Source organism: Eurosta solidaginis, unplaced genomic scaffold (assembly GCF_040869045.1).
Source record: "Eurosta solidaginis isolate ZX-2024a unplaced genomic scaffold, ASM4086904v1 ctg00001119.1, whole genome shotgun sequence".
In the NCBI taxonomy this organism is placed as follows: Eukaryota; Metazoa; Arthropoda; class Insecta; order Diptera; family Tephritidae; genus Eurosta; species Eurosta solidaginis.
This window is the reverse complement of record NW_027136965.1, coordinates 427,658-440,976: the sequence shown is the minus strand read 5'-3', so window position 1 is coordinate 440,976 and position 13,319 is coordinate 427,658. Positions and strand designations below refer to the sequence as shown.

Here is a 13,319-nt window from a genome sequence, read left to right as displayed (position 1 = left end):
TTCCATGGAAACTACTACTGTGAGGTATGCAAATTATTGATTTGCCATTAACTTTGGGCAGGTCTAATGAAGCTGCCTTTAATGTCGTTTGCGACATTTTGAGGGTTACTCTTTAAAGGTTTATTTATTTATTTTTAATTATTTGTTGCTATTCCTCAGTTTTGGGTTTGATTTTGAGTAAAAGGTGATAAAGTGGATGTTTGTAAATTGGGGGAAAAAATTTTAGATACGGTCTTGAACGGGTTTTAGTTGTCTGTACTTATGCTTCATATATTTCTTTAGTATTGTGGCTATTGTAATGATCAATAGCCCGATTATACAAAGAAAAATGGCTAGCCAAATATCTGGAATGTTTGGTGTAATTCCTGTCTCTGGTTCAGCTGGTGGTTCATATTTTATTAGTCTATTCTCTGGTACTTCAGAATTTTCTTTCCCTAATTCATATCCGGCTATCGCTATCAGGATGCCGTGGACAATCTTTGTCCACCAAGCCATGTTGAACTTTTCCTATAATTATTTTGCCTGCTTCTGTGTAAAAAAAAAATTTTGGTTTTATTCTTTATCATATGCATTCCATATAACTTAATTCTTTTTTGTCTTTTTCTTATGTAATTAGCCTTGTTATTATTTAGAAAAAAAAATTTTTATTCTTAAAGAAAAATTTTGTTAAATTTAACATTTCTAATTCAGATATTTCAAATTTTCTTATAAAATTTTCAAAATATTATTTTTACAAAGTATTTAAAAAAAACTTATTTCTATGTTATTTTTTTTTCTTTTTGTTTACAAAATAATTAACATTTTTCTTTAAATTTTAGAAATAGTAGTTTTTTTTTTCAATTTACAAATTATTTTAAAAATTAATTTTTATGCCATTTTGCTATTTTTCTTTATTTAATTAACATTATAGAAAATTTGTTTCTAAAATTTTTGATTTTCTTAAAAAAAGTTTTTAAATTTAATATTTTTGATATTTTTCTTAAAATTGAAATTTATTTTATTTTTTTTTTGTTGAATTTAGGTTAGGTTAGGTTGGGTGGTAGCTTCCCTGATAGGGGAAGCTCACTTGGACAACATGACGGTCGGTTGTGATACCACATATAATAAACTAAAGTAACGGTGACGTAGATATAACTACTTAGAGAATCGTTGGGTAGCAACGATAAAGTTCCGAATGATCCCGATCTCAACCTTGGATAGCTCCTCGGGAGATCCAAGTGAGTCACGACCGAAATACTTTCGCCTAGTTCTGGCAAAAGCTGGGCAGTCAAGCATAAAGTGATTTGGTGATTCCACCTCATCATCCTCCATACAGCTGCAGCAGGATGGATTTTCCAATATATTGAGACGTACCGCATGGATACCCATGGGACAGTGCCCTGTCAAAACCCCAATGACCATTGATAGGTGAGCCTTAGTGAACCCAATTATTTCAGCAGACTTCCTGCCATCCACTTTCGGCCAGAAAGATCTTGATACCCTGCAAGACGTCGTGTCCGCCCAACGTTTGCTGAGCTGACTCGAGGCCAAGCTATGGAAGAGCAATCCACAGGTGGCTAGCGGAATCCCGAAATCCCTACAGCCATCTTCATCCGGTTCAGTTGTACCGATTCGGGCTGAGAGATCTGCTTGACAGTTACCCGGAATATCACTATGGCCCGGTACCCAGATAATCTTAATTGTAAAATAATTCGATGCAATCGCAAATGAGGTCAGGCACTACCAGACCACCCTCGATCGCACTGTAGTTGAGCTCAAGGCCTTTATAGCCACTTGGCTATCAGAGTAGATGTTAAATTCCCTAACCGTAGTAGCGCTGGATAGCATTCCATCCACCGCATCCTTAATCGCAACAACTTCCGCCAAGACCACAGAACCTGCATGAATTGAGAAGTTTCCTTGGGCTGTGCACATATTACCGCCGATTTGTACCAAATTTTTCCAGCGTAGCCCATAGCCTCCATGAGCTTACAAGAAAAAATAAAGCTTTTGAATGGAAGAAGGAGCAAGAAGTGGCTTTCCAAACATTGAAGGAGCGTTTGTGCACTGCCCTAATGTTAGCATATCCGATTCCAGGAGAAACATTTATTCTAGATACAGATGCGAGTGGATATGCCATAGGAGGCGTTTTATCACAACTGGTAGATGGACAGGAGAAGGTAGTTTCATTTTGCAGCCGTTCGATTGGAAAACCAGAGAGGAACTATTGCCTTACGTGGAGAGGGCTGTTGGCATTGGCAGAGTGCATTAAACATTTTCACAAATACCTCTACGGCCAGCGATTCCGTGTCAGGACAGATCACGCAGCTTAAAAATGTCTTCTGCAGTTCCTTAATCCGGAAGGACAATTAGCACGGTGGATCGAGCGACTACAAAGCTATGACTTTTCCATTGAGCATCGAAAAGGTAGTACCCATTAAAATGCCGATGCAATGTCACGAAGACCATGTAGTTTGGAATGCAAGCACTGTTCAAAATCCGAGGCTAAAGAATACATTATAGATGTCCGGCTAATGACTATAACATGTACAGAGAATGGGACAAGGAACAGCTAAGAAAGTGTCAGCTAGAAGATACAACTCTGTCACGTGTTATGCAAGGGCTCGAACGAAACGAAAGACCAAACAGAGAAGAGATGTCAGCAGAGAGTCCCATTGCGAAGTCATATTGGGCACAGTGGAACAGTTTAGAATTGATATCCGGTTGCCTTCATCGAGTATGGGAGAGTGAGGATGGTAAATACAAGAAGAAATTGATAGTTGTTCCCAGAAAGAGGATTCCTGACGTGCTCAGCGAGCTGCATAATGGTCCAAGCGGAGGTCATCTTGGAATTACGAAGACGCTCGAGAAGATTAAACAGAGATTCTATTGGGTTGGTTGCCGTCAGTCGGTCACTGAGTGGATTGCGAACTGCGAGGTTTGCAGCAGAGCGAAAGGGCCCAGAACCCGAAGTCATGGCCAGATGAGGCAATATAACTCAGGTGCGCCATTTGAAAGGATCGCTATGGATGTCGCCGGTCCATTTCCTACTAGCAACGGCGGAAACAAATCTGTTCTGGTAGTTATGGATTATTTCAGTAAATGGCCAGAGGTATACCCAATCCCAAATCAAGAAGCGGAAACAGTAGCAGAAGTGTTTATAAACAATTGGGTTGCAAGGTATGGTGTACCAATGGAGTTACATTCTGACCAAGGCAGGAATTTCGAATCAGCTGTGTTCCAGGAACACGGACAACTGCATTGGATCCCCAATCCGATGGTATGGTAGAACGATTCAATAGAACATTGGAGGAGCACTTAAGGAAAGTAGTAGACAAGTACCATAAAGAGGGGGATACCCGCATACCATTATTCTTGATGGCTTACCGATCAGCAGTGCATGAGACAACGGGCCAAACCCCTGCAAAAGTAGTTTTTGGCAATGACCTTAGACTGCCAGCTGATTTGAAGTTTGGGATAGATGCCAATGTGGAGAGAAATGTCAATAAATCCACTAGTGATTTGGAAGAAGAGCTAAGAGATATACATGATCTGATTATGAGTGACAAGATGAAAGCCAGATACGATAAAGCAATTAATTCGGAAGGTTTTCAGGAAGGAGATTTGGTGCTGTTATACAACCCACAACGTAAAAAAAGGTTTGTCCCCGAAATTGCAGTGTAATTGGGAAGGCCCATACAAAGTTGTAAAACGGATCAACGATGTAGTGTACTGCATACAAACCATCGGTAAACGACGAACCAAAATGAAAGTGGTCCATTTGGAAAGGCTGGCAACGTTTAGATCGGGAGATTTGTCTGTTCGGGACGATCAGATTTAGGTGGAGGGCAGTGTTACGAATATTAGCAAAACCAAGGGGGGCTGCCATCTCTAAGCCGATGCTAAACAGTGATATCATGTTGAATTTACTTTACAAAGTATTGTTTAAAATTGAATTTTATGCTATTGTTATTTTTCTATGCCACTTTGGGCTTCAATCTTTTTCTTCTTTTTGGTTTGGTTTGTGTCATTTTCAAAGCTGACATCAAACTTCTGTAAAAAAATGTTGTTCATCCTACCATTTAAAAAAAAATTTCTAAGCAAAAACAAAGTTTTTGCTCACAGTTTAGCGTCCCTGAGGCCGCTCAATTGATTCTAAAATACTTATAAGACCTGCTCTCCGCCAGTCATGCTGCCAATTGGATGATCCATCAGAATATTGCTGTCATTTAAATCCGCTTATTCCACTTCCTTATGCGTTTATTGAAGCAATTGCTAGTCCACCGCTGCTATTCAGGATGTTTTACGTCTGTTGTCGGTCTTTATCCAGGTTAACATTGCCTTGTGTTTTTAACTATTGCCATGAAATATTTAATTATCGCCAAATGATCAAATAATGCCTTGTGACAAAATTTTCCTTTTTTGTCTTTAATCCTCGGTCTTGTTAGTAATCCTTATAGAATTTTTATTGTTTAATAATCCTTTTTAGGATTATTTAAGTACTTTACTAACTTTTAAGGCTGGCAGGATCTTTTCCAGTTAGAACGTTTTTAGCAGTTGTGCTGATTTGATCTGAGCTGGCAGGATCTTCCTCCAGCTAGATTTTTTAGCAGTTTTGCCAATTTAAATCTAGACTGGCAGGATCGCCATGTAATATAACAAATTAATGAAAGAATGTTTTGACTTTTATACAGAAGTTCTTAACCTATGCATATATACATACTTATATTAATATTTACATACTAAAGGTGCATGACTCAATAGTGAGGAATGCTTGTCAACAAATTATTGACCTACATAGTGCCAATATGATTCCCGTTTGGGCAGTTCGGTATGACGCATTAATGCATTAGGTGACTTAGTGAAAGCGAAAGAACTTATGGTAGTTACCTGGGTCAATGAACGAGCGTTTCTAATGTTAAGCGTGTTTGAAATGGGGTGAATTCCACGCGATACTACACGATAATCAGGGTACAATTCGACTAATTGGAAATCCGGGATTACACCATAGTACAAAGCATATCGACATAAGGTTACATTTCATCAGAGATCTGCAAAAGGCCAAAATGGTTGAGTTCAAATACGTCAACACAGAACTACAACGTGCTGATATATTTACAAAGCCACTGACAAATCAACGCTTTAGGAATAACTTGTAACTCTTAGGAATGTCGCCAGTCAAACAATGAGTGAGAGTGTTAAGAAGCCACATTGTTTAATGGCACCACTTGTCTTTAAAGATCTGTCACTGCTTTGATACGTGGCACACTCTTACTCGGCATTTTATTCAGCTACTTAATTTCATTATTTTCTAACTGTTATTTTTCTTCATATATACTCATACAAATATGATCTGTACATATATAATATAACTTCACTTCTCATCAAACCGCGTGAATAAACGTAGCATATATTTTGTACGTGCTAAGTTTGCACTCGATAGCATTTTATTTCATCAGTTACACTCCGCACTCACGGTTGTTTTTTGGAGGGAGGACAAAAAATCAATCCCGATCTGCTATTATTTCTGTTATTTGATTTTGAGTGCTAAGTGACTTTTCACAAGAGAAATGAAACGCAAACACCTTATTAGTCACTTAATATATGTTATATATTTTATTATTCAAAATAATAAAAAAACAATACAATTGTTTCAGCACTATCGTTGTGCCTTCATCAGTCGATAGCGTTCAACTAGCCGCTGCCTATCATGAAACAATACAATAAATAATAACACAATAATACACGAAAACAAAATAATTTTTTAAGTTTGTTGGAAAGCGATAAAAAGGCTAGAGTACACTGGGCCAATATCCCTATTAATTAATTAATTTGAAATTAATTAATAAATTTGAAATCGTCTTCACTTATAGCATGTTTCTTCTCAAGCGCATGCTCGGCTATTCCCTTTTTTGTTCGATGTTCTTAATATATTTCAGATGCTCGTTCATCCTTGTGCGTATTGTGGGGGTTGACTGACCTATGTATTTTGCCCAACATACCTCTCCGTCGTCGTCAAAGATAGAGCACGTCAACCCGACGGAGCGGACAATTTGCGGTTTAGTTTTAAATAAGTTTTAAAATCAAAACCAAGCCTTCACAAACACAAAAATTCCTATGATTTACATAGCGCCGTAAAGTCGCTTAACCGAAAAAATGTTTATATAACAAAGTCTGACAAAAGAAATGAATGAGGATGATTACAACAATGGTATGAACGCACTTATCGAGGAAGGTAATAATGTAAAAGTTAAAAATACCCTCCCAAAAATGAAAACAAGACATCAAGATGCATAAGTCGTATGTACGGGTCCCTTGTCTTTATGGTCTATATAAAGCGCATAAGCCGGGCAACAATTTTAGACCGATCATCGCTGGGTACACTTCCCCGATATCTAATATTGCCAGATGGTTGAGGAAATATTTTAACGAGCTCAAGAGCTTTGATACTTTCTCTGTTAAAATTTCATTAGAATTGATTTCAAGAATCAAAGATGTTCGGCTGAGTCCGAACGAATGTTTTGCTTCATTCGACATCAGCTCGTATTTTTCCAGCGTGCCAAAAAAGGGAGCCTTGGACGCGCTACGATTATGGCTCGACCACGATCACCAAAGCATTATTTGATTTAACCTTACTGTCCGTCAACCAAACATATTTCCAATTCAGAGGTGAATTTTTTGAGCAAACCGAGGGAATGCCGATGGGTTTAAATATTAGTCCTCCTTGAATACCATTTAATTAAAAGTTCTTGTTCCCAAGATTTTATTGCCGATATGTGGATGATTGCGTGGCCATTATTAAAAAAGATAAAGTAAAAGACACGCTTAATTTATTTAACTCGATTGATAGTGCTATCCAATTCACTTATGAATGTGAAGAAAATATGGAATTGCCTTTTCTGGACCTTAAATTGACACATAAAGATGATGGAGTTATCGAATTCGATATTTATCGAAAACCAACAGCAGCTGATCGATTCATCCCTATAGAATCCAACCATCATTACTCCCACAAACTAGCTACATTTAACTCTATGGCTCATCGTCTTGCAAACGTTCCGCTCAGCTGCATCGCATTTGAAAGAGAAAATAATGAACATCGCTGAAATGAATGGATATTGCCGCAACAGCAACCAACAATTAATAAGCAAACACCAAAATAAAAAAGCAAGAAGAGATTGCAGCTCATTTTTCGAGACAGCGGACAAAAAAGATGAATATCGTTTTTGTAGCATTAGGTACGTTGAACACTATTTTAAATATATTAAAAAACTTTTCAAGAAATCAGACATAAAAGTTGTACCAAAAAGTAATAAGAAAATTAAATCTTTGCTAAAATCTACCAAAGACAAGTGTCACAGTTTGGATAAACCGGGGTTTATTCAGTGACGTGCTCTAACTTTGACGACGACGGAGAGATATGTGGGGCAAAATACATAGGTCAGTCAACCCGCACAATACGCACAAGGATGAACGAGCATCTGAAATATATTAAGAACATCGAACCAAAAAGTGAAATAGCCGAACATGCGCTTGAGACAAATTAATTAAATCGGAATCAAATATTAATAAACTAAATATTTTAAAATCCTTGCATATATATGTAAATAAAAATTTTGCTGTTAATAGGAATATTGGCCCACTGCACTCTAGCCTTTTTCCGCTTTCCAACATACTTAAAAAATTATTTTGTTCTCGTAATTATTATTATTGTAAATTCTCTCATTGGTTTTTTATTGTATTATTGTGTTATTATTTGTTGGATTTGTTTTATGATAGACAACGGCTAGTTGAACGCTATCGACTGATGAAGGCACAACGATAGTGCCGAAACAATTGTATTGTTTTTTTTTATTATTTTATAAAATATATAAAATATAACTGAATAATAAGGTGTTTGCCTTTTATTTCTCTTAATATTTCTATGTAAGTTTTGATAAGATAAGTGCAGTATTAAACTGTAATTTGTTTTGAAGATATGTTTCCTCATTTTCTTGTATAAATTTAACGCTCTTACAAAATCAGTATTATGAAAACGAAAATATACAATTTAATTTATTTTTTGTTTTGTGTTTGTACATAGGAAGTATAAAAATAATGAAGACTATGTCGGTGTTTTCTTACTACGTGAACCACAACTAATGCTATTGGAGCCAAAGATGGTACATGATGTTTTCGTGACTTCGTTTAATCATTTCAATTTCAATTATGTTGCCAAATTGGTAATTACTAAATAGTGTCCACATTTATTATTTTATCAGTAACCTCACTTTTAGATTGATAAAAGAAAAGACCCTTTAATTGCAAACAATCCGTTTTTACTCAGCGGGCAAGAATGGCACGACCAGCGATCTTTGGTGTCACCAGGACTTACTAAACTACGTATTCGAACTGTCTATTCTATCATGCAATCGGTTTCCAGTTCCTGGTGCGAATACTTGAAACATCAAGTTGATAAACATCTAGAGGATGGTTTAAATGGAAAAGATGTAAGTATACAGTACAATATTATGGGGCGGTGCCATTGCGAATGAGGCTTTCATTTGAAATACTTATTCGCAGTACTTAAAAACCTGTATTAATAGATAAAAAAACAGCGAGAACAAAAACAAAATGATTGGTAGTAATTCAACATTGTTGGCTCGTCTCTACAGCAACAACACACTTGTGTTCAGTTTGTTAAAATCTGCGTGTCGGTGTTAGGCGATTGGAATGAATACAAGAACATAAAACTTTGCGATACTGCGATGCGGAAAAAAATGTGCTAAATTAGATGCATTTACTAGTAAAATAACATCAAGCGATGTGAAAGTTTGCCATCTCCTTTTGAAAATTCCTACGGCAGTACAAGGAAAAAAATATAATCAGCTGATGGGATGAGGCAACCATATAATTGAGCCATGCAGGCCATCGTAGTTGTAGATTATTCGAATAATCGCTGCTGAACGGTTATTCGAATATTGAAGTATGCATGGGTTAACTTTAAGCATAAAAATTCAATAGCGCATAGTCATAGTCAAAATAAAACAGGTTTTAAATTTAGTTGCTGCTTTTTGACATAATTTTCTATCGTTGTTGTTACTGTTGAGCTCAAGGCCGGATTAAATAAAACACCTTTTTTTATTATACCTTTCATGAACATGAAATAGTATATTAACTTTGGTCCGATGTTTGTAACGTTGAGAAATATAGAAGATAGACGCACCATTAAGTATACCGAATTGATCAGGGCGACGAACTGAGTTGATATAGCCATGTCCGTCTGTCCGTCCGTCCGTCTGTCTGTCTGTTTGAACGCAAACTAGTCCTCAAATTTTGAGATATCTCAATGAAATTTGGCACAAGGATGTATTTTTGTATTATATTAGACATTTGCCGGATCGGGTAGGATCGGACCACTATAACATATATGTACCTCCCATACAACCTATCGTTCAGATAAGACGATTTTGGTCATTCCTGCCGCAATTTAGAAAATATAAACGTGAAACTCGGTGATATATATTCTAATATATCATAGAAGATATCCTGAAAAAATCACTTTGATCGAAGCTATATATAGTTATATCCCATACAAGCGATCGTTCAGATAGAAAGATTTTTGGCATTTTCTCCCTTATGCCCCGATTCTAGTGTGGTAACAACATTCTTCACCACGGTAAAGAAATCATGTGGCAACTTTTACACCCTTTTGGTATTCTACCCGCGAAAGTAGCCGGATAATTTTTTACCCCCAAAAGTAGGTGGTTACATCGAAATAACCACACAACAGCTGTTGTTTAGAAAAAGGCAAGACTGAAAAATAAAGAATTGTAAGCGCAAATAAGTAAATATAATAGTAAAAAGTGTTGCCTCTTGCTATACATATTTGTTTACATTATGTACTTTCACAGAATAAATTACAATATACCTATGTAGAAACTTATCATGCATGTAGCGCTTCTCCACCCGAGAAACGCAAGGTCGAAGCATATCACGCACTCGAAGAAGAGGACGATATTCTTCAACGTTTCTCCTCATACTGTCGAGCTCTCCGTGTGATTGCATACGTGTTCCGCTTTGCGAACAATGCCTGCAACAAATCCAAATCGGCGGCAACAACACATAATCCCCATCTGACGTACAAAGAGTTGCAAGATGTGAAAACGCGGCTTGTGGCAATGGCACAATCTCGCCATTTCGGGGCGGAAAAGAGCGCCTTACAAAACAAAATGCCTATAAGCAAAAATAGTTCCCTTCTGGCTCTTGATCCATTTCTGGAAGGATACGGACTCCTACGTATCAGTGGCCGATTGGAACATTCTACAATGCAATACAACGAGAAGCATCCAGTAATCCTTCCTCCGGATTCAAGGTTATGGAATTTGTATCTGGAGTTTTTACACCGCCTGCTTCTTCATGCAGAAATACGGTTGATGCTGCAAATGGTGAGGCAAGCGTACTACATACCAAAACTAAAGCCTATCATTAAAAAATGCATTTTCTAATGCAAATCGTGCACGCTTTTCAAACAGAAAACGCGCACGCAAATAATGGCAGCTCTACCACCTGAGCGCTGCAATTTCTCACTCCCCTTTTCCACAACAGGAGTAGACTTTGAAGGGCCATTCCAAATAAAAGCATCAGTTCTGAGGTCGACCACTATCATAAAAGGGTACGTGGTTGTATTCGTACACCTCGAGCTATGCTCGGACCTTACCACAGAAGCCTTTTGCGCAGCATTCGCCCGATTCGTTGGCAGACTGGCAGTATATTCCACCCAGTGCCCCTCATATGGGCGGCTTGTGGGAATCCGCAGTAAAAAGTTTCCACCCATCAACTATCCGATGAAACGAAAGCGACATTTCCGTTGGCTGCAACAATTCTCAAAACGCAAACGTATGTCGACGACATCCTATCAGGAAGTCATACCATCGATAACGCCACTGAATCACTCGTTCAAGTGATAAACGCCCTAAAATCAGCTGGTTTCATACTAAAGAAATTAACGGCTAATCACCCGGCCATATTAGAACAGTTTCCGAAGGATCTTCTAGACTCCAACTTCTTGAAATTTGAGAGCACTTCCGATACCAAAACTCTTGGCATTCGATGGAACGCGCTCACGGACAAATTTTCATACACCAATCTGCCGGAACATACCCAAAATGCGGTCACCAAGCGACTAATTTTATCCTCTGTTGCAAAAATGTTTGACCCGGCAGGATGGCTGTCGCCAGTTATGATCCAGGCCAAGATGCTTCTCCAATAAATCTGGCTGGATTGCAGCGATTGGGATGAAAGCGCCAAGCCCGCAACATTATCAAAATGGCAACATTTCGCAGAAAATCTGCCAGCCATTTGCCACATCGAAATCCCTCTATGGGTTAATGTCGTTCCAGGGCAAAACACCCAAATCCACGGGTTCTGTGATGCTTCGGAAAAAGCATATTGCGCAGCGATTTACATCCGCACACATGTGGGCATCCAAATAAAATCTTCTCTTTTGGTTGCGAAAGGCAAAGTTGCTCCCATAAAAACGGTAAGCCTACCCCGCTTAGAGCTATGTGGTGTAGTCCTACTCGCAAAACGGGCTGCAACAGTTCGAAACAAACAGCTCGACTTACAAGCATGCAACACATTTTTATGGTCATATTCTGAGATTGTACTAGCCTGGCTAGAGAAATCTCCATCGACCTGGAAGACTTATGTGGCCAACCGTACCTCTCAAATTCGAGAATATCTTCCCAGCGGCACCTGAAGCCATGTATCTAGCCAAGACAACCCTGCTGATCTTGGCACACGTGGTTGCAAGCCGCATGATTTGATAGGCTCTTCACTTTGGTGGCCCGGACCACAATGGCTTTCTTGCCACATTTCGGCATGGCCAAAGCCAAAAGCAGGTAGCGTTTCTCCACCCGAGAAACGCAAGGTCGAAGCATATCACGCACTCGAGGAAGAGGACGATATTCTTCAACGTTTCTCCTCATACTCTCGAGCTTTCCGTGTGATTGCATACGTGTTCCGCTTTGCGAAAAATGCCTGCAACAAATCCAAATCGGCGGCAACAACACATAATCCCCATATGACGTACAAAGAGTTGCAACATGTGAAAACGCGGCTTTTGGCAATGGCACAATCTCGCCATTTCGGGGCGGAAAAGAGCGCCTTACAAAACAAAATGCCAATAAGCAAAAAGAGTTCCCTTCTGGCTCTTGATCCATTTCTGGATGGATACGGACTCCTACGTATCGGTGGCCGATTGGAAAATTCTACAATGCAATACAACGAGAAGCATCCAGTAATCCTTCCTCCAGATTCAAGGTTATGCAATTTGTATCTGGAGTTTTTACACCGCCTGCTTCTTTATGCAGAAATACGGTTGATGCTGCAAATGGTGAGGCAAGAGTACTACATACCAAAACTAAAGCCTATCATTAAAAAATACATTTTCCAATGCAAATCGTGCACGCTTTTCAAACAGAAAACGCGCACGCAAATAATTGCAGCTCTACCACCTGGGCGCTGCAATTTCTCACTCCCCTTTTCTACAACAGGAGTAGACTTTGCAGGTCCATTCCAAATAAAAGCATCAGTTCTGAGATCGACCACTATCATAAAAGGGTACGTGGCTGTATTCGTCTGTTTTTCCACAAAGGCAGTACACCTCGAGTTATGCTCGGACCTTACCACCGAAGCCTTTCGCGCAGCATTCGCCCGATTCGTTGGCAGACTGGCAGTATATTCCACCCAGTGCCCCTCATATGGGCGGCTTGTGGGAATCCGCAGTAAAAAGTTTTAAAACCCACTTCAAAAAAACCGCTGCATCCCACAAGTTTACATTCGAAGAATTCACGACGCTGTTGGTGCGTATTGAAGCAGTTCTCAATTCGAGGCCTCTAACCTCACTATCCCAGGACCCAGCTGACTTCACAGCGCTCACTCCGGGTCACTTCCTTCGAGGTGCACCGCTATTAGCCATTCCTGAGCCAAACGCGGAAGACCTCTCCTGGATAAATCGATAGGAAAAACTTAAATCGCTTCATCACCAATTCAGTCGACGCTGGAAAGAGGATTATCTGAAGGACCTTCAGAAGCGCTATAAATGGCAAACGCCACAGCGAAATCCTGAACCAGGCGACCTCGTCGTAATTAAAGAAGATTCGCTTCCATCCACCGAGTGGCATCTGGGACGAATCGAGAACGTTCGCCTCGGCCCTGACAACCATGTTCGGGTTGTAGAGGTTCGCACCCAAAATGGGCTTGTCATGCGCCCCTTAGTAAAACTACGCTTTCTTCCAATGGAGCACTCTTCGCGCCCGGCGCTATAACTTATATACGCTTTCCTTGTATATCAAATT

At 39.1% G+C, this 13,319-nt stretch overlaps 1 protein-coding gene across 3 annotated transcripts in view; it reads left to right on the top strand.

Annotated features, from left to right (window-relative positions):
- Positions 1 to 13,319, top strand: part of LOC137235970 (probable cytochrome P450 28d1) — a 44,252-nt gene that overhangs the window by 21,983 nt on the left and 8,950 nt on the right. The window contains exons 1-3 of one of the 3 annotated variants that reach the window (XM_067758680.1): positions 7,782 to 7,905; positions 8,063 to 8,201; positions 8,256 to 8,468. In XM_067758680.1, coding sequence (XP_067614781.1) covers positions 7,904 to 7,905; positions 8,063 to 8,201; positions 8,256 to 8,468 — 354 coding nt within the window. In that variant the 5' untranslated portion in view covers positions 7,782 to 7,903. Of the gene's footprint in view, positions 1 to 7,781; positions 7,906 to 8,062; positions 8,202 to 8,255; positions 8,469 to 13,319 lie in introns of those variants that run through there. The other 2 variants (XM_067758681.1, XM_067758678.1) reach the window with 2 other exon arrangements.